Below are 20,352 nucleotides of genomic sequence, written 5' to 3'. Positions count from 1 at the left end.
ACAACAAGGTGATGGGTAAGTGCTTCAAGCAGAATGGTTTGTCAGAGAGACTGCAGAGTGATGCTTCCGGTGATGAGATGATGAGCCACAGGTGTGCATGCTGATTGGAGCCGGGGGGGTATGAAGAGGAGCTATAGAGCCCAGGCCGTGACACATGCACCATCAGTTCATGTGTGAAGCTCATTATAATGCAGGCATGTGACCTTCAAGCTGGCTCGTCAAGATCATGACTATGCGCACGATCCTAACCGTGTAGGCTACTCGTCAACCTCGTGTAAGCGTACAGTCAGGGCTTTACATTTGCTCCTTTACATTGTCCAAAGATCAGCACTACCATGGCTGCCTTGCCACCACTGTCTTACAAGTTATAACAGTAATTATAAGCATCACATTAAACCAGTGGTTTACAAGATATTGCATCCCGTCATGGTTGTAAGGTGTACAAGAAGCCACATAATTAAAGGATGGTATGTTGTTCATGTGCATGCTGTGACCTGTGGCCCCAGGTCAGAGTATAATTGTGGATAAACTTTGGGATCAAAAAACTTTATTTTTACAGGTTTATGTAGACAAATCCACATACCTCTGTAAACACTTCATGACTCCTTGAATCTCTAGTGGTTTTCACACCCACAGTAAATTCAGACCCTTTTTCACAAACCTTTAACCCACCCTCTTAAGAAAAACAATAATATTATCATCCAAAAGAATAACTGCTGTAACTGCAGTCAGTACAGCGTTAGTGGCATCTACTGGACAGTTGTGGTAATAACGCTTTATAGTGTCTTTATTTTCTTTTTGCTTTCTTTCACACAGTTCGCTATCTTAGTTTGGGCAGTAAACTATGGTCATCTCATCTTAAGTGACTGACAATCGCACTATGATTAATCTATGACAACAACATATTTCATATATCATATATTAACCAAAATTTAAAAACCTGTAGTATATGAATATAAAATAATATGAATTATTATTATTTCAATTAGAAAGTTTGTAAATTTGCTGGAGTACACATATTTTATGCTACTTTGACCGTAGTACAGTAAATAATTGAACTCCGTAATTAATTTTTTTTAAAGCTTTAACCTACTTGGCCTGCCAAAACAGTTAAGTGTTTAAAAAAACTGAAAAATATAATCTTACATAGACAATATGCAATAATATGAAATGACGAGTTCATCTAGTCACTTGACTATGTTCACATTTTGCTCAACTATATTTTGGCTCTGAATAAATTACTTTTTTAACAGAATATTTTTCAGTGTGTTATTAAACTATTGCTTAATAAATGTAATCTCTTGGTTAACCAAATTATTACCAGATTATTAGTATCCCTAAAGAAAACCGCCGTCTGACATTCAGTACAACTGAACTTATGTTTTTTGATCCGCGGTTAAGACTGACCCGACGGGGATTCCGTAGTTAACATTATAAGCTACATTGCTACCTGAGAGAGAGGCAGGTGTCAGTAGACTTCCGGCGAAAACTGCGACAATAATTTGACAAACCAAAATAAGCAATGCTTATTTTACTGCTATGTTTTAGCTAACTTTGTGCCGCACTCTGACGGTCATTCTGGGTACATCCGCTCCCCTAGCAGGCTAATTTGAGCCAGCTAGCGAGCGAGCAAGCTAACGACTACGTCAGAGAAAAAAGGACAAGAAACTTAAGTGGTTAGAAGGAATAAGGTTGAGCTGTTGACAGTGCCTGTCAAGTTAAACACCAGAATGAATGTCGCTAAAAGTGCTTATCGAGTATTTTCTGCAAACTCCTCTGCAGCATGCACAGAATTAGCCAAGAAAATAACAGAGTAAGTAATGCTTTGAACCGTTAGTGTTAAGACTGACTGCTAGTTAATATTTAATGCCACTAATAGTGCTTCTTTAGGTTGTTGGTCGGTGATAATTGTGGAAAAACTTCACTGCTGACACTTTACCATGCATAGTGAGTGTGGTCTGTAATGCGTGGATGAATGAATTAGTCGTGTGGTGAAAGCCTGATATTGTGTGTTGAAACTCTGCAGCTGGCAGATGACCATTAGGTTGCCATGTTGTGCTCATGTTTCACAGGCGTCTGGGTGTGGAGCTGGGGAAGTCTGTGGTCTTCCAGGAGTCTAACAGAGGTGAGCAGGGTGTTATGGCTTTATATGCAATTTTATTCCAAATGTTTCTGGTCAGGTTTTATCTGAAATGTAGGCTTGTGATCTGATACACAAGTAGGTGAGGGTAGTTAGAGATTGTGTGCTAAAGTTACTGTAGTTGATATTTTTAATCACTATTTGTTGTTTCGAAATGGTCAGTTTCAGATTGGTATTTGAATTTTTCCTTTTATTAAATGTATAATGTAAGTGCAATTTTCAGGGACAGGTGTAAGTTCAGTTCAGACTTGGTATTTCAATTTGTTCTGCTTGATAAGCTGATTTCTCACCAGAAGTGACTTTATAAACAGCTTGTCCATGACTTTTCCCCTCTTATTTTAATACCTCACTCCCAATGATCACTGTCGCCAAGTGCTTGCTCCTAGGGGCTCATCTGATTGTTGGACTTTCCTTTATATTATTGTAGGGTCTTTATCTTACAAGATAAAGCACCCCAAGGCAACTGTTGTTGTGATTTGGTGCTATATAAATAGAAGTATCCTCTAGATCAGGGATGCCAAACTCATTTTATATCATGGGACACTACAGCCCAGTTTGACCTTGAATCTGAACAAGCAAAACTGCTTACTGTCAGTGTAAAGAAGTTTAAGCTTATATAATACCTGACATATCTTAATATAAGATCAATACATGTAGTTTCAATAACATGGTTCATTTTTCTATAAGATAAAGAAATGCTGCTGTTGTAACGAAAGAAATCTGTCAGCAAGACTGTTTGTCGTGTACAGTTAAATTGTTAGAATATAATGTGTAAAATTACAGGAAGAGTTCTGGTTATTCACGAACAGGCTGTCCTGTTGTTATAAAATAGAAAGCCTTTGATAATTAACAGAAAACTTCCTATTTTATTCCTGCAGTAGTCCCATTGAATCACATTTCTATAGTAGATAGTGGAAAATCAGGAACTTTTATGTTATTGATGTGTTTATCAATTATTTACTAGTTTTGGTGTAGTATGAATGGTCAATGAAGAAATTGATCTAGGACATTTTAGCTCAGATTATCAGTATCTGTACCACTGTCTGTTTCATTAGGGAAAGCAGAGCTTTCCTGATAGTTGCATTAAAAGTTGTTGGCACAGGATTGCTGTGGAGTAGGGCATGGATATTAATACGACACGACTGTTGCAGAAATTAATGGAATCCATCAAAAATAGCACATTGTTCATGTAATAGAGCTACAAGATTTCATCAGTTTTTAGGTCATGAGACGTAAATGTACAACATCCCGTGTTCTGTTGCTCAAATAAACAACAAATGTGTATTAAAAAGTATTGGTGAAGTATGTTCTCTGTTCAGAGACTCGAGTGGATGTAAAAGAATCTGTTCGTGGACAGACCATCTTCATTATCCAGACCATCCCACGGTGAGTATAGTAGGATGTGCCAAACATTTAAAAAGGTTATTAGATTATCACCAAACAGAGTCATCTGATTTTTTTTTTTTTTTTTTTTTTACAATCAGGGATGTGAACACAGCCATCATGGAGCTGCTTGTCATGGCTTATGCCCTCAAGACCTCTTGTGCAAAGAACATCATTGGAGTTATTCCTTACTTCCCCTACAGCAAGCAGTGCAAGATGAGAAAAAGGGGCTCAATAGTGTGCAAGTTGTTAGCTTCCATGTTAGCCAAAGCAGGTAAAAATAGCAAAAAAGAAAACCTCAATCTGTGATTTGTTCAAAGAATCTTTATTTGAGTTTGATTATTTGATGTCTTTTACTCTGAAGGATTAACACACATCATCACCATGGACTTGCATCAGAAGGAGATCCAGGGCTTCTTCAGCTTTCCTGTGGACAACTTGCGTGCCTCCCCTTTTTTGATTCAGTACATTCAAGAAGAGGTAATGATCCCTGTCAGATCTCTGCTGTGTGTATTCTAGTGACCTGTGGATCACTCAGTCCAGAACTCCATCAATAAGTCTAACAAAACTGTTTTCACTCTTTATTGCCAGATCCCTGATTACAGAAATGCCATCATTGTGGCAAAGTCCCCTGCTGCAGCTAAAAGGTAACTGATGCAATACACCACTGATAATTTCTGATAATCTTTACATCAGATATATATTGCAAAAATAATTTCTGTCCTATTCTATGCATGCATATTTAGATACATATGTATAACTAACGTGCATATATATACATGTTGTTACTGGTAATAATAATAATGTTGTTATTGACTAATTGTTAATTATTATTATTACTATTTTTAGGGCTCAGTCCTATGCAGAAAGACTGCGTCTCGGTCTGGCTGTGATCCACGGCGAGGCTCAGTGTTCAGAGTCTGACATGGCTGATGGAAGACACTCCCCACCATGTGTACGCAACACAACAGGACACACAGGCCTGGAGCTTCCTTGTAAGAAAACCCATATGAAAAGCATCTATGTTTAATTTTTATAATTTTTCTTGTAGCTTAAGTGCTCCATAGATATTACCAGCACTGATGATTTGCATTATTTATTGTTTCTTTGAGAATTTTCTCCTAGTTTAACTCTTCAGTTGTCTGAATTTTTAATGTTAGCACTTCATTGTATTTATAATTTAACAGACCTTTTCACAGCAGACATTTAGAAGCAGAAAAAGCACAGGTGGATTGATGAGTTTATTAATGATGGCTTAAGCGTCACAGGAAGCTATGACAATTAGCTAACATGCGCAACAGCATCAAAGTCAGTGGGATGCAGTCATGGTAGAGTTCACCTGTGTTTTAGCTACTGTAGCAGTTTAAAATGTCTTCTGTGGGAAAACAGACAAAATACAGCTCTTACTCATGCTAACCTGTTTTGAGCTGACGATTCTGCCGTTTCTCACTCATACCATCAGCCATACTGCAAGTAACTGATTTTTGTTTTTTATTTATTTTTTGTTAGTGCATGATTTCGTTTCTACAGATGAGCTACTTTGACTCATGCTGCATCGGCAAGCTGCAGTTCCTAACTTACAAAGTGTAAACTACAATGTAATCATAAAAGCGCAGTCTTCTGCTTGTTTCTTGCCACGTTAATTTTATCTTTTTTTTTTTTCTTTCTGTTTTTTTTTTTTTTTTGGTGCGAATACATGTGACTGGGTGAAGCTTTTATAGTGCTAACTCTGAATCTGAAGTAATGTCAAATAAGTGTGTCGTTGGCAAATGACTCCAAATTTGTGTCCAATATTTAGTTGATTATTTTGTTTAAAAAAACCAACAAAAAACCAACAGCGTTGTGCTTTTAACCTTGACTTAAAAAATCCTCTTTTGGAACTGCAACTCACAAATGGCTTCATCCTTAATTTTTCTTATTAGAATCAGTCTGATTTGTTGTGTCGCTTTTTAAATTCCCGTCAGGCCGAGCAGAGGATTTTTCAAGTCCTGGCGTCATGTGTTGTGTCGTGTCAAATATTTGTGCATTTGTGTTTAACGTGGTGTTTATTTGTTGACAATAGCAGGCAAACAACAAGCTCCGTTCCCTGGCATAGAACTTCCAAGTACGACCGTAAAATTAATTTACATCTGACTATGAAATGATTCCTCTTCAAATGGTTCCTCAATTTGCATGTATAAACAAAGGGTTTGTGTTGCATCTTGTGAAAATACAGTCTGGATTCAGGTCTGTAAAAACAAAGTGGATGATTAGTGCTCAAACGAATTAAAAGACCAGTTAATTTCAGTTTCGATATACTGTTTGCATTATGCCACATTTCTGTGACTCCAGACAGCTAGTTCTACAAGATGGTCAAAACCCTCTTTTTTTTTTTTGTTGTGTTCTGATTTTTATTTTACTTTATTTTGTTTTTTAAACTCCAAATCCATAAATCAAACCAGAACCATACCAAACATTCTTTCTGTTTTTATTTTGTAGTTGAACATCTGGACTCATCTTGCCAATCAACACATTGTGCACCCATAAAAAACCCGCCCTTAAAAACCTGATTAACATTTGGTCATAACTGCATGTCATAAAACAGTAACGCATGCATTTGAAATCTAACATCCAGCGACGGGAACAAAAGATGTTGTGAATGGGACGGTTAGTGAATTATAGCATATAGCATAATCGTAGCAGTTTTAATATGCTGGATCAGATAACCTATTTTATTATTGAATAGTGTTGGATCGGTCAGTTACTCCTACAGGTCTGGACCAGCTTTTCTTTTAAAGGGACCATGTTTTTGATTCCAAGCAATGCTCCCAACAGATAATGCAGACCTTGGTTCTTGAGCTGGTGGTGCTCCCAGTGTCTATCCTGCTTGGCTGAGTAGCCTTGTAGGTTAAGTACCATTTGTCAGCCACACTGGTTAATGGCAGCTCTCCTCTTGTGATGCTTGCTCTTGGTAATTTTGCTAGGTTGTACGTTGGTGGCCAGGAAAAGAATATAGGTCCCAGGGATCTGTTAATTTTAAGGCCTGAGGGTAACATGTAAGAAGTATTAAAAGATTTATTGCTTATTCACAAGATTACGTAAAGAGTTAAAACAGAAATGTCTGAAATTTAGACTTCTGAATTCAGGATATTTTATTGAAGCAGTTTAGCAAGGGCAAAGCACAAACCAGGATGTACCCCATCTCCTTTCGCTCAAATCATTTCCAAAACTATGTAATACCCATAGGCTCAGAGCCACTGACCCTTTACACTAAGAACCGGTCCAGACTTCCTGTATATGGGTTACTGGCTGATCTGATGGGTGGCATATTTAATGTGATGCAAAGCTTTAACTCTGTTAGGCCGTTTGGACAGGTTGGGCATGCCAACCTGTTGATTTAACATTTTCTACAGATAACTCAAAGTATCAATACGTTTTAGACATCTGAAATTAATTTCAGAAACCTCTGAGCAGACATTTTTCAGGACAATGTTGTAGCACATCAACAAACTGTCGAGACAATGTATTTTAAGTGTGTGTACCGCTAACAACATGGCTCTTGCTGTTTTTGGTTGATAGCAATAAAAGACTGAATGTGACACTCCCAGGTTTTCTGATGCTGTGGGACTCACGGTATTCAGCAAAATGTTCTGCAAGGCATGCCTCCACCTTTCTCTGCTGCTTTATACTTTTCCTGCACAATCGGCTTGGCTGGCTGATTGTTTATCAGTTGATTGTTTCCTCAAAACCCTCTAAATGACTGCATTTACATGCATACCTGTAATCAGAAAACAGCTGTTTTTGATTTGGGTTACATGTCAGAGTGTTACTGATGGTTCTCCACTTTAAGTACACTGCATCAATCCTTATCTGAGGATAATTTTTAATGCATCAGTTGAGAATTAGAGACATGATAAGATCTGCCACAAGATGAAGCACTTTCATGTTTTATTAACACATAGCGATATGTGATATATCATGTGAGACCAGAAGTGTTATAGTGGACGTCAGCACTGATGCAGTGACAGTATTGATGATAATCAGAGCTTTTCTTAATAGAAATAAATTATATCCAAGTCACTGTAAGTTTTTTTTAAAGGGTGGAAAATTATGGCGTGCATGTAAAAGTAGCAGCACTGATGTTCCACTGAAGACTGATCCCAGAACACTGGCAAGTGTGGATGAAGAAACCCTCATCGGTGCTTGCCACTGTTGACCCATGTGAAATAAGACTGTGTGGTGCTTATTTGATTCATATACAGAGTGCTGCCACATGCCTGCCACAGCCTGGCAACCTAACATGTGTGTCAAGGCGGTTGTATACATTGTCTTCTGATTGGGTATTCTGGGCAGAAAACCCTTAGGCCATTTGATCTTTGCATGGCATGTTTTGTACTATGTTTGCCATTTGAGTTTAATCTTTTAGGGGTAGGAGGGGTAGAATGGAGGGAAAGTGTAATCAAGTGCATTTGAAATTTAAATTGAATGCAGCATTTCTACGAATCATTCACAGCATGCAATGGAAAAAACAATGATTTGGAGTGAAAATGAGCTTAAATCGAAAAACAATTTTCTCAACCCATTTTACCCAATCTACTGAGATTTATTTTTGATTAAGTGAGAAACTGTACGCATAACTTCCTGGAAGTGCTCTCATGGGCAAACTGCTCTTTTCATTTCCAGTAATGATGGCCAAAGAGAAACCTCCCATTACTGTGGTTGGGGATGTGGGAGGAAGGATTGCCATCATCGTGGTAGGTCATTTCTGCTTCTCCTTCCTTAGTTATCATTTCCATTAGCTTCCGTGGCTAACTTTAGCTGATGATTCAGCCCTCTTTCTTGATAAAATCTACCAATGCAACACTACAGCTTTCTTTAAAATGATTGGCTAGTTCTTTTTGAAGTGTGATATGCTTACTGTCTGCCAGTCACTTCCTTTAGGTGTGTCTATTTATCCAGTGCATTCTGCACCAAGTGTTTTTGCAATTCTGGTTTTGCACTGTCCTTACTTTACTTGGTTACGTATGCTCTTCATCTTCTGCTACATATTTTTGTTTTTTATTTTTCCTTATTCGTTGTAAGTTATCAAATTCTGTTTTAAAGGATGTGAAAAGATCTAATCCAAGCCAAAAAATGGGAAAACTGACATTAAAAAAAAAAAAAAAAATCTTCTAATAATAATAATGATAGAATCAAGTAGGGCTGTGCGATATGACCAAAATCTCATATCCGGATATAAGACATCTATTGTCCCGATAACGATATAAATAACAAAAATGCAACATTTGAAACATGTGAAGTGTTTCCAGCTGGGCGTCGTGTACCTGGAGTCGAGTGTTTTAACCGATGTATGAAACTATACATTTTTAGACATAAGTTGTAACGGACTGAGTGATCCACAGGTCACTAGAATACACACAGCAGAGATCTGACAGGGATCATTACCTCTTCTTGAATGTACTGAATCAAAAAAGGGGAGGCACGCAAGTTGTCCACGGGAAAGCTGAAGAAGCCCTGGATCTCCTTCTGATGCAAGTCCATGGTGATGATGTGTGTTAATCCTTCAGAGTATGTATTACACAGCGTGCTGCGGGCGGGGAAAAGCCTGTTCTAACGTTTGAGTCTAAGGTTTATTTATTTTTTTAGCACCTGGCGACTCTTTTTTTTTTTTTTTTTTTTTTTGCTTCCCATCTATAAACACTGCATACTCTTTCAGGTGATTCGGTTTATTTTGAAAAGCCTCAACAGGATCTTGAGCTTTATTGTGAAAGGTTTATATGGAAAATAAACAAGCTGACACGCGATGGTTTTACCGTCGTTGTTGCTAATGACAACGCACAAAAACAGTCGCTTGTCCGTCCGTAGTGTGGTTATATTAAATATAAGAGAAAGAGAGAACTTTAAGAAATTAATATAGCCACTACAGTGACCATCAAAACGATGAAAAAATATTACTGTAAACAGTTTATTTTGCGACACCACGAAACAAACGATAGTGTAAAATGAAACTAGATGTTTTTATATCGTCATCTGATATATATCGTTATATGAACAGCCCTAGAATCAAGTAAAATATCCAACAAGATGATCAAATTCAGTCTTTGAGTGTGATTAGTAGGGGTATAATGGATCTTTTGGTTTTTCTCCTGAATCATTTGGTACCCAGCGCTTATGATACAGACGCTATCCCTTCTTTGTTTTTAAAACGGGAACAAAGTTTTAACTTCTTCTTTTTTGTTTGATCAATATTTGTTCTTTGTGCATAGTCAAAAAGCAGGAAGTTAATTCTAATGGTAAATATGATCCAGTTATCTTTCTGAACAATGAGCAATGTGAGAGTTTTGACACTTCCTAATCTTTTCTTGTTGACAGTGTTTTTGTATATTTTGTATATCATTACACTGCTTGTGAGCAGTGCCGCAAGTATATCACCAATAATCATAGGAAAAAAAACACAAAGAAAAAGGGAGATGCAGTTTTAACTACAGATTGTATTTTTTTTTTTTTCTGACAGGATGACATCATAGATGATGTAGGAGACTTTGTCGCTGCTGCCGAGATCCTGAAAGAGAGAGGAGCCTATAAAATTTATATTATGGCCACACATGGTTTACTTTCTGCTGACGCGCCACGTCTCATAGAGGAATCAGCCATTGATGAGGTGAGGACTGATCCCCCCCACCCACGCGAGAACTGGTTATTCATGTATTTGAACGAAACTGTCACACAAGCTAAAGGAGAAGTGGTAAAAGGTCTTTTTTTTCTTTTTTCTTTTTTTTACGGGCTATCATTTGTTCATTGTAAACAGAGTGTAAAACGAGATGCTTCCTCGTAGTGGGCATTTTTTCCCTGTACTGTGTAAGGAGTTTCATGACCTGCTGAATAGAAGTTTTCATTTTCACTTCCTCTGACCTATCTAGAAAACAATAGTTGCAGTTTACTCTACATTTATGACTTATTAAAAACAAACAAGTGAGATCTGAGATCTATTAATTATTAATTGATCTATTAGTCTCTTTAATCTTGATCCACATACTGGTGAAAGGACTGGTAGTTGGTGCTTTTCTACCCTAAGCCCTTAAAACATACATGCCTCATGCACTTATTCATACTTTATATTTAATATTCATACACAGTTGCACCCCAATGAATGCATCTCAGGCTTCAGTATCTTTCCCATTAATGCTTTGGTGTGCAGACTGGAGTCACCAACCCTCTAATGACTTGCTCTAGCTACTCTACTATAGCCACCCTGTAGCAAAGTGTTGTAGTACTACCAGAAAAGCTTCAATAATTCCAGTGCTGTCTAACACATTAGTCAAAATCTGAATTGTGTTCATCTGGGTCGATGTCTAGTAAGTGTGAAAACCACAGCTGCTTATTCACATCATTTTCATACTTGTCAAATTGTTCAGTTACTCCTCGTATCATATGGATGAAAAAACAACCATTCTTATCAGGGTAGAAAAAGAGACAAGTGGGTCCAAGCCATGTCTCTGTTAGCATAACAGAGCCACTAAATTATCCTACAGAGTCAAGATTCAAGTTTTTGCTTTACTTTGATATTAATACTATTGGGGAAACAAACAAACAAATGTTATCTTAAAAGTTTGCAGAGTGTGAAGGTGGCAAACTCAGTGTGGGGCTGTTTCCTAAACTGCTGCAGTGCTCATTTATTAAGAATTATAGAAATAAGTTATTCAAACAACAGAATCCGAATATTGATCCTGTGCCTCTTGCACTTTTCTGATTGATTGCACGAAGAAGAAAGAAAGAAAAGTCAGGGATGCCAACTAGGAAACACTATACCTGTGATCTTCTATTCATTGTACAAGTATTTTGTCCTCTTTTTGAACTCGGGACATCTGTCTTTCACAAAACTGAGATCTAAGTAACAGACCTGAGTCAATGGCAGTATTGCTTAAGTGTTTAATTATGTTTTGGATCCAGTTTATGTCTTTACCGACTTGTCCCTTTTTTAAAGTAAAACTTACACACACACCCCCCTTTCTTCTTTTTTTTTTCTTTTTTTTTTTTTCAAGTGCATGCCCATGTTTGGATACTTGCGTTTCAAGTCATTTTAAAGCAGCTCTGTTACTTATATGTCAAACTAATATTACAAATAATATATTCATAGTATAAAATGTCTGTGTTTACTGTGGGTCCTCAGGTTGTGGTGACCAACACAGTTCCCCATGAAGTACAGAAGCTGCAGTGTCCAAAGATCAAAACTGTGGATGTCAGCATGATATTAGCTGAGGCTATCCGCAGGATCCACAATGGCGAGTCCATGGCTTACTTGTTCCGCAACATCACTGTGGATGACTAGTGGCATCAGAGGTTGTCAGTGATAGAGAGCAAGTCATAATTTCCTGTGTTATACATGTTAAAAAAAAAAAGCAATGTAAGTCATTTGAAGCGATTCTATAAATTGCCCAAAGTTATTTATCTTCTTACCAGAAGTTATTAAAAAATATTTCACTTGTTAAAAACTGATACGTTTTCGGGCGTGTCGTGGATATTATAAAAAACAAGACCTGTTTCAGTTTTTTAAGGCACGTCTCGCTGCTCTCATTCATTTCACTTGAACAAAAGATGCTTTGCATTGGTATTATTTTGTCATACTCTAACAGTACCTCCTATCTAGTGACTGAGCTTAATCTGCAAAGGAGAAGAGCTGGCAAGAATTTGTTGGCTTTACTAACCAACACCTTGCCAGGTCTTGTGATCAGGGCTGCTCAGGCACTGATTTCTTTGCACTGAACGAGGCATGTTTCATCTAATGAGTAAGAACAAGTATACAAACTGTAGTTCTCAAATGATCATTTTTATGCAGCTTTTCTTTGCATCTTCTGTGGAAATATTTGGGGAAATGAAAATGTTTTTGAATGTCGTCACCACAGGTTAAAATGTCACTCACTTTTGTTGTATTGCACTCTCAGCAGGAAGTTAAGAGCGAATGGCTTCATACCACCGCTGCAAGCTGCTGTGGGCGAAATGAGCCTTTATCATATTCTCGCTTTATTAATCGACTGAAATGCCGTTAACTATTACCTGATTGTGACAATGCACTACATATGACATAGCTAAAGGGAGGTGTGCACCACACTATTGCCAACTGATGCAGGGAGCTGCGATGGTTTGGTTGAATGCCTTTGATGAAGGTGAATATTGTTCTCTGTGTAATTAAAAGTACAGATAATTTGTGCTTTAGATGGCTTGTATTGAAGCCTTGACTTGGATAGACAGTTTTGCAACATACTGACATCTTTGTAAGGTGTCCCCTGTTTGTGCATTTGTTTTGCCTTCTAATTTTTAAGATGATTTGCGACACAGCAGCACAGTTCTGATGTTAGTCTCCAAGTGATTATGGCCTCTGAGAAAACTTCAGAGTGAAGGTTGAGTGAAAATGACTTTATTTTCTATGCTGTTTGAGCCTTTTGCTCAGGGAAATATACTTTAGAAGCCAATGCACAATTATTTGCTCTTGTGCTTATGAAGATGTTTTACTGTTGTGTGCGCACACCCTAATACTTCGAGAATGTCTTCCATACAGCAGTACTGTACACCTGTGCTCGTTTTATCTTATCATTTAGGTTTGCTATAGATGCTGGATGTTATTTGATAAGGTTGGGCACTCTTGTGCACAGAGTTGGGTAAAAATGCCATTACCATGTCAGCTCAAATTTCTGTCCACAGCGTGTTTCAGAAATCCTCTGTATTTACTGTTTCCCTGAACCCCTCCCCATCCCAACCCCACCTTTCTGTCAGACTGTACTGTGTTTGTCACTGTTTGTGAAATTAAAAAAAACATTGCCTCTGGTTCTGCCTCATCTCTACCAAATAAGGAATTTTATTATTAATTAAATTAATTAAATCCACAGCATCTGCCACTTTTGTGAAGAAAAAAAAAAGTTATTTGAATAACTCCCTTTGCAAAACATGTGCACCTTAAACTACTATCTATCTATACATTCTAGATTATTTGAGTCTGTTCTGTTTCTCTAAAGGCTGCACCATGTAATGAAAATCATATCTAATTTGTGCTGCATCAATCAAAAACAAAAAAACGCTTATTAGCTTTATAACATATGTTATAACACTCAAGCTAAATAATTGCATCCATATTACATTTCTGCTTAAAGGCTACCACATAGCTTATAAAGTCACAAGCCTGAATTTGACATCAGTTAACACAATGGGGCGTCCATTAAACATTAAACATCCATTAAACAAGTTCTAAAAAAAAAGAAAATCAATCTTTAGCTGTGTTCTTGACATACTGCCTGACTATGAACCTTATGTAGACTGTTTGTACTATATGGCATAGCCATTACCCTTTACAGCTCCATCACTTTCACTTCAGAACCTCTCTGAAGCCTTTGTGGTCCAGGACTGTTTCCAAAGAAGGACGTGGATTCAGAAATCAAACTGGATTCTCTGAAAACCAAAATAGTCACAGAATTTCCTTTTTGTTCCATAGCAGCTAGTTTACTGATGCTGTAGAGGTGCAAATGTCTGTTTAGTTTTATAGGTTGTGGTGCTTAACAAAATTTATTGGAAAAACAGGATATGGGGACTGGATTAAAGTTTAAGAAGTACCAGGTTTGGTTTGTGGGCCTTAGTTTTGAATTCAACTAATATGTAATAAAAGAAACTGATCTGTCAGAATCAGAGAGATTTAAAGATTACAGATACATTTGAAGTCCAAATGTTCTATTTCAGCAAGGAAAAGCTAACATTTTGTTCCATTTGTAGTTTTTGGCTACAAAGAACCAGATTTCTCGTTGCTTTTCTGGGTTTTTATATGTATTCGGTTTGGATATTTAATGAATCCTGCTAAAACAATCTTGCAGAGACAAATATAAAATTGAATACAGCTTTATGAGAAGGCTTTCAGTTACTTTTAACATGCACTGTGATTCAAATGTTAGCATAAAGATCCAGTATGCAGTTGCCATTAGGTCTTACCGCTTCCTTAAAAACACCTGATGTGGACGTCAGAGATCCTATACTTGTTCAAAACTTCTCAGGTATATAAACAGCACTGAGGAGCTTGGACCAAGTCTAGGAGCAGAGACAAACACTTTGCCAGGCAGTGTAGGGATTTCAGAGGTCATACTCACAAATCAGACTTTTCTACTTGTTGCTATAGTAGCAGTAATCCTATCTGAGTAGTTTGCATTTCCTTTACCCTTATCTACAGCTGAGCCCTGTGCTCTGCCAGCAACCTAAGTAAAGAGGTTTAAATCGCACCTGAGTTTTAAAAGGCAGGGGTCCCCCCTTCCGGGTCTTCGTCCATGTGCTGAGAAAGATGGGTTTGTGAATCTCAGTGGAGCAGCTGAAGGCAGCTGTGAGTTTAAACAAGGCACTAAGAGGAACTAAAGATCTGATAATTACAGATCACTTCCTTGTCTCATTCTGAGGAAACAATGTACCTTATCTGAGCATTTTTGGAAAAAGGAAGTGCACCTTTTTGTCTCTTTCTCTAAGCCTGTGTTGCCTTTTAACAGTCAGGAAATGCTAACAATGTGTATGAAGTTCTTTTAGAGAACATGAAAAGTGAACATTAAATAGCATGATACTTTATCATGCTTTATTAGGCAACTTTGTCCTGTCATTGCTGCCATTGTTAAGAGTGGAGAATTAGAGAACCATCTGGAGTAAGCTCTTTAGTCAAGTCATCATGTGAATTTCTTGAAGCAGTGGATTAGATTTTAGTCTCACCCCACCAGTTTGGTTGGAATGAAAACCTCTTTATCAGCTTTTGTTGCATGTTTCAGTATACACAGTAGACACAAAATCCAGCTAAACAAAACATGTGAGACATTACTCATCCAGATTTAATCTCAGTAACTAATTTTACTTCAGATAATAAAATTAGTAACTAGATTTTATTTTGCACTTCAGGAGGTTTTGGAGACATAGTCAGTGGTGTCTCTGTTCAACTCCTCATTAACACAAATATCTAATCAGACAGTGACGTGGCATTAACTCAAGATGACCTGCTGAAGTTTGAACAGGGTTAAGAATTGTTTTTTTATGTTCAACGGGCTGGTCTGAGATTTTCCTGTGCAGCATCTCTTGACTTTACAAAGAATGGTCCAAGAAACATCAAATATCCAGCAAGCGGCAGTTCTCTGGGTGCAAAATACCTTAATGCCACACGTCAGAGGAAAATGGCCAGACTGCCTCGAGCTGCCTCGAGCTGACAGGAAGGGAACAGTAACAAGGTGTGCATAAGGGCATCACTGAGCGTGCAACATGTCAAACCTTGAAGCAGATGGGCTACAGGAGCAGAAGACCATACTAGTGCCATCCTGTCAGTTATGAAATAAGGCTAGATTTGGCACAGTTCATGGTGGTGTAAAGGTTTCTTGCCATATTTCGGCATACTTGAAACGCCACGGCCTACCTGTGACCACTGTGCGCCCATCTTCTGACAGATGCTTCCAACAGGAAAACAGACCTTGTTATAAAACTATCATGATCTCAAACTGGTTCTTGCACATGATGATAGGTTCCCTGTATTCATGTCTGTGAAGGTTCTCAGTCATCCAGGTCATCGTAGTCTAAGGAGCCAAGGTGTGAGCCACACCCGCTTTCTCACCTTGGCTCATGTGATTAGGTAGAGGATCATCAGGGGGTCCTTTGTCCCTCTTTGGGAGGAAACTCCCACTGGGTTTAAATCTGGGACTCTCCACCATTTGACCCTTAGAACTGAAGAAGCTTCTCGGATGAGAGGTGAAACGTCTTCAAGCAACTCAAAGAAGTCCAGACGCTTTTCTTTCCAAGCTCCTTAGACTTCCCTGTATTCAAATGACCTCCACAGTCACCAGCGCTCAATCCAATAGATCACCTATGGGAAACCTGCAGCAACTATGTGATGTTGTCATGTCTCAGAGGAATGTTTCCAGCACCTTGTTGAATCTGCGCCACAAAGCTGTTCTCGAGGCGAAAGGGGGTACAAACCAGTACTCACAATGTGTACCTAATAAAGTGAAGTCATCAAACAATGCACACATCACCAAGTGCACCACCAGAGGGCAATGCAGCACAAAACAGAGCTTGTGCCGTTGAGATTGTGTTAAAGACCGACCAAGCGATCCTATTAGTTGATTTAATCCACTCAGTACCAACATAACTTTTCTAGGGTCTTAGGAACAAACTGTAAGACATGTCAGTTGGGTGATTCAGCAGGTTTTTTTTACATTTCCGTCTTATAAAAAACAAAAAAACAAATGAAAAAACCTTTACAGATCTGGTTAGACCAGCCCCATTCTCTAGAAGGGAGGTATAGTTTGTCTGTAAGTTTTGCCACAAATGCATTGAAGTGTGCAACAAGAATTAGTGTCTGGGCGCCTGGGCTTTCCTCCTACAGTACTAAAATTTGCATGTTAGGTCAAAGTTTCTGTAGGTGTGAATGTGAGTGGCAGTAGCTGTCTCTGCACCATTAGCCCTGTGATAACTGGGCCAACAGACTAGACAGTCTCACCCCACCAGTTTGGTTGGAATAAAGAGACCCAGACCCTGAATCAGGACAGCAGAAGAAAATTGATGGATTGATGTTGAATTGATTTGAATTCTTATTATAAGAGAAACAGTATAGGAGGTCTGTGCAGTGTGAATCTTTTTAAGGACATACAAAATAAAGTTGTTTTATTTATTTAATGGTCACCTGTTTTCACGTGTTAGACTTTAATTTTTTGCTTTTTTTAGATTCATAACTTTTCACTTATGACTGTGAAAACTTCCCCTAGTTATACAGTAACTTTCATACCGTTCCTGTTTGTCTGCTCTGCTGCTCTGTCAAATAACAAAGTCACAGCAGTAAACAAGATAAAATAGTCGGGATAGACAGGATTAAATTCAAATCTTTTATTTAACTTGAAATAAGCACTGAATAAATACATCGAACATGCCTTTGTGGCTCTTTGTGGTGTCACAATAAATAGAAAATACCACATTAATAAGAAAAGAAAAATAAAAAAAACCCTTTATGCTCAGATTTGCAATGCACTTCTGTCAGCTATTCTTTAAGACAAACTCACATAAATAAACATCAAAGTAGAGAGAACCAGCAGTGAATGTGCTCTGTGTATTTAAATGTTAGCTGTTTTGCAAACAATCTTCTAAGAGCTGTAGAACAGGTTGCACAAGCATTCACAAGAAAAAAAGTTTAAATTTGTCCTTAGTTGTTCACTTGATTCATAAAACTGACATATGCAGACACAAAAACACTTTTGCATTTATATGGTTTCACAGTTATTGCACTTTTTTTTTAAACAGCAGTAACATAAAGGCCCCAAATCAAACATTATCATATATTTGTATGTAAAATGAGCTCTGCACTGTCACCATATCTTACATTTTTAACATTCACAGTAAGTATTTTCGAGCTCAGCCACATTCCACACTGTCTTTAAGGTCGTATTTGTTTACATCATCACATGTCGGTCCTCGCTGCAGCATCTCTGTGCTGTCAGTGCCTCTGTGGGGCTAACTGCAGTGCTTACAAGACTGATGGACAAATATTTTACTGACTCAGTGTCTCACATGAAGCTTAAGATGTATAACAGCATTTCTTGTTTTGCTTCTGTCCAAATCTGACCCTTGCAAACGAGGAACTTTAAATCTATTTACAACAGTTTTCTGCCCCCCAGTCTCACTTTGTCCTTTGTGCATCTCAATATCGCTATGAGAGGAGGCAGCTGTTGGTTTTGTTCATAGGAGGTCGTTTGTTGCTGTCTTTGGGGAAGGTTTCCCGCCTCCGGCACAGTGCTGGACTGAGCCGACTAGGAAGATTGGCCTGCTGGAGCAGCTCCCTGAAAGCTTCCAGGACATTGATGTTGTCTTTGGCTGAAGACTCCAAGAAGCTGTGGTTCCAGTCCAACTCCACAGTGGACTCCACGTCCTCGCTGGACACCTGTCGCTCATTGTTACGATCAATCTTGTTCCCTATCACCACAATCGGTGTGTACTTGTCCTCTTTGATATCTAGGATCTCATCCCGCAGACTCTTGACTGCCTCCAGAGAGTCAGGGTCATCCACAGCGTAGACCAGAGCAAAGGCATCACTGTTCTGGATGGAGAGCCTGCGCATGGCAGGGAAGGAGTAGCTGCCACTGGTGTCCATGATGTTGATAGTGACTTTGACACCCCCCACCTCATATTCTTTCCTGTGGAGCTCCTCCACTGTACGCCGATGCTTTGGCTCAAAGGTATCTTTGAGGAAACGTTGGATGAGGGCTGTCTTTCCCACTCCACCTGCTCCCAAAAACACCAGACGCACCTCTGTCTTCTCTTTCACTTCAATAGACATCTTGATGTGCTTCTTCGTGTAACAGGAAGAATTTGCCTTTTTTCACCCCTCTATTCTTCTCCTCTTTGGCTGTGGATCCTTAGCCTGGAAGGTGTTTTGATGGCAATGATGAAGAGGGAAGTGGTTGGCATGTGAGTCTGCCTGTGAGGCTACACTGCTCATTTATTTACACACATTGCCTGCCCCCTTCTGCTCCCAGCCAATCAGCAGGGAGCAGTGGCTCCATCTTGAACCTGCACCAGCCAATCAGAGATACATGTAAATCAAGTCCAGTAAGAGAAAAAAAAGGTGATACTGAGATACTTTCACTGAGAGTTTTTGTGTGCAGTGCAGAAAGCATTCCTGACTGCTGGCTCAACATCAAATATCTCAACACATCTGTTTATCTGAAAAATAATACTTCCCTTTGCAGCAAGGAGGTTAATCATTTTCATCTTTTGCTAAAAGTTTGTTGTAAAAGAGTTTATACTATAAATTGTTCACACTCAAGTGGAATTTTTCTTCTAACATAAAAGACTTAATACTCAGTTGTTGTAGCACCAGAATCAGAAAAAATATTTAAGGCTTTTGGTCTGCCTTCTAGAGTTCATTTAGGCAACTACAAAGTCGATATCAGCCACAGTTCTGACAGATCAGCTTTCTATGTCTAATAGGCAAGTCTCATATGGAGCATAATGTTTAAATTGTTTTAGCCTGCTAAAAGTTGCTGTGCACATGCAAGCTGCTTTGCTACCCATTTTTGTCCTTCTAATATTGTGACTGACTTATTCACATCTATTGTACCTGATCGCTGCTTTGTTCGGTACTGATGGTCTTTTATCTTCTTCACAGATCTCAGAACAGAGCAATAATGAAAAATATAAATCACTGTAAATAAACACTGTTTGACTTTATTTGTCCTCACTGAAGTATTGTAATTTAAATTTACTGGTATAAGAAAAAGAAAGTAGTCACAGGATTCTGTGGCATTCAGTACAACCTTACTGCTTCCATAAGAAGCAGTATAAAGAATTAACTAGCAGCCAGTTGGTGATAATGAAGTGCACATCATTAACTGATAATCAGCAAGCGTGAGCACCTCTATAAAGGCATAATTTTCACAGTGTGCCAGTCTAATGCATTCAGTTGTCTGTTAACACAATCTTCCCAGAAGTGAATGTCCCAGCAAATTAACCACAAGGTCAGACTGTGGAACGCTCAGAGAAATAGTAAAAAACCCCAAAAGCTACATCTCAGACTCTACAGGCCTCAGTTAGCATTTTAAATGTCGAAGCTCATGACAGGACAGTTAGAAAAAGATTGAACAATTTTGGCTTGTTTGGAAACGTTGCCAAAAGTCCTAAGGCTTGTAAAGTTGTATCTGAACAAACTGCAAGACTTCTGGAGAAATTTCTTTGGGAAACATGAGAGGAAACTGGAGATGTTTGTACATGCAAAGCGGCATATTTGGAGAAAATCAAGTGCAGCATATCAGTGCAAACACTTCATTTCAACTGTGAAGCACGGTAGTGGAGGTGTGATGAAATGA

At 38.4% G+C, this 20,352-nt stretch overlaps 2 protein-coding genes across 3 annotated transcripts; one reads left to right on the top strand and one right to left on the bottom strand.

Annotated features, from left to right (window-relative positions):
- Positions 1 to 1,396: 1,396 nt before the first annotated feature.
- On the top strand, positions 1,397 to 13,325 carry prpsap1 (phosphoribosyl pyrophosphate synthetase-associated protein 1). Of its 2 annotated transcripts, XM_026165434.1 has the most exons (11): positions 1,397 to 1,813; positions 2,073 to 2,125; positions 3,460 to 3,526; positions 3,625 to 3,797; positions 3,888 to 4,003; positions 4,115 to 4,170; positions 4,373 to 4,518; positions 5,586 to 5,627; positions 8,186 to 8,256; positions 10,017 to 10,163; positions 11,673 to 13,325. In XM_026165434.1, the coding sequence occupies exons 1-11, from the start codon at positions 1,731 to 1,733 to the stop codon at positions 11,829 to 11,831; spliced, it is 1,113 nt and encodes a 370-aa protein (XP_026021219.1). In that variant the 5' UTR covers positions 1,397 to 1,730; the 3' UTR covers positions 11,832 to 13,325. The 2 variants fall into 2 exon arrangements, with proteins under 2 accessions (XP_026021219.1, XP_026021220.1); XM_026165435.1 differs by lacking the exon at positions 5,586 to 5,627 and having other exon boundaries at positions 1,398 to 1,813.
- A 4,040-nt stretch (positions 13,326 to 17,365) lies between these two features.
- On the bottom strand, positions 17,366 to 19,008 carry LOC113020043 (ras-related protein Rap-1b-like). The gene has a single exon (XM_026163711.1). It carries the CDS (start codon positions 18,822 to 18,824, stop codon positions 18,198 to 18,200), a length of 627 nt encoding a protein of 208 aa, XP_026019496.1. The 5' UTR covers positions 18,825 to 19,008; the 3' UTR covers positions 17,366 to 18,197.
- Between the last annotated feature and the right edge of the window lie 1,344 nt (positions 19,009 to 20,352).

This window comes from Astatotilapia calliptera, chromosome 4 (assembly GCF_900246225.1).
Source record: "Astatotilapia calliptera chromosome 4, fAstCal1.2, whole genome shotgun sequence".
Classification (NCBI taxonomy): domain Eukaryota; kingdom Metazoa; phylum Chordata; class Actinopteri; order Cichliformes; family Cichlidae; genus Astatotilapia; species Astatotilapia calliptera.
The sequence above is the reverse complement of the archived record's forward strand: the minus strand, read 5'-3'. Positions and strand labels throughout refer to the sequence as shown.

Bases quoted from the DNA above. Each gene is read 5' to 3' on its own strand.
- prpsap1 (XM_026165434.1), top strand. From the start codon at position 1,731: ATGAATGTCGCTAAAAGTGCTTATCGAGTATTTTCTGCAAACTCCTCT. The intron at 5,628-8,185 runs GTACGACCGTAA...TTTCATTTCCAG, and splicing joins CCCTGGCATAGAACTTCCAA to TAATGATGGCCAAAGAGAAA. The intron at 8,257-10,016 runs GTAGGTCATTTC...TTTTTCTGACAG, and splicing joins GAAGGATTGCCATCATCGTG to GATGACATCATAGATGATGT.
- LOC113020043 (XM_026163711.1), bottom strand. From the start codon at position 18,824: ATGTCTATTGAAGTGAAAGAGAAGACAGAGGTGCGTCTGGTGTTTTTG.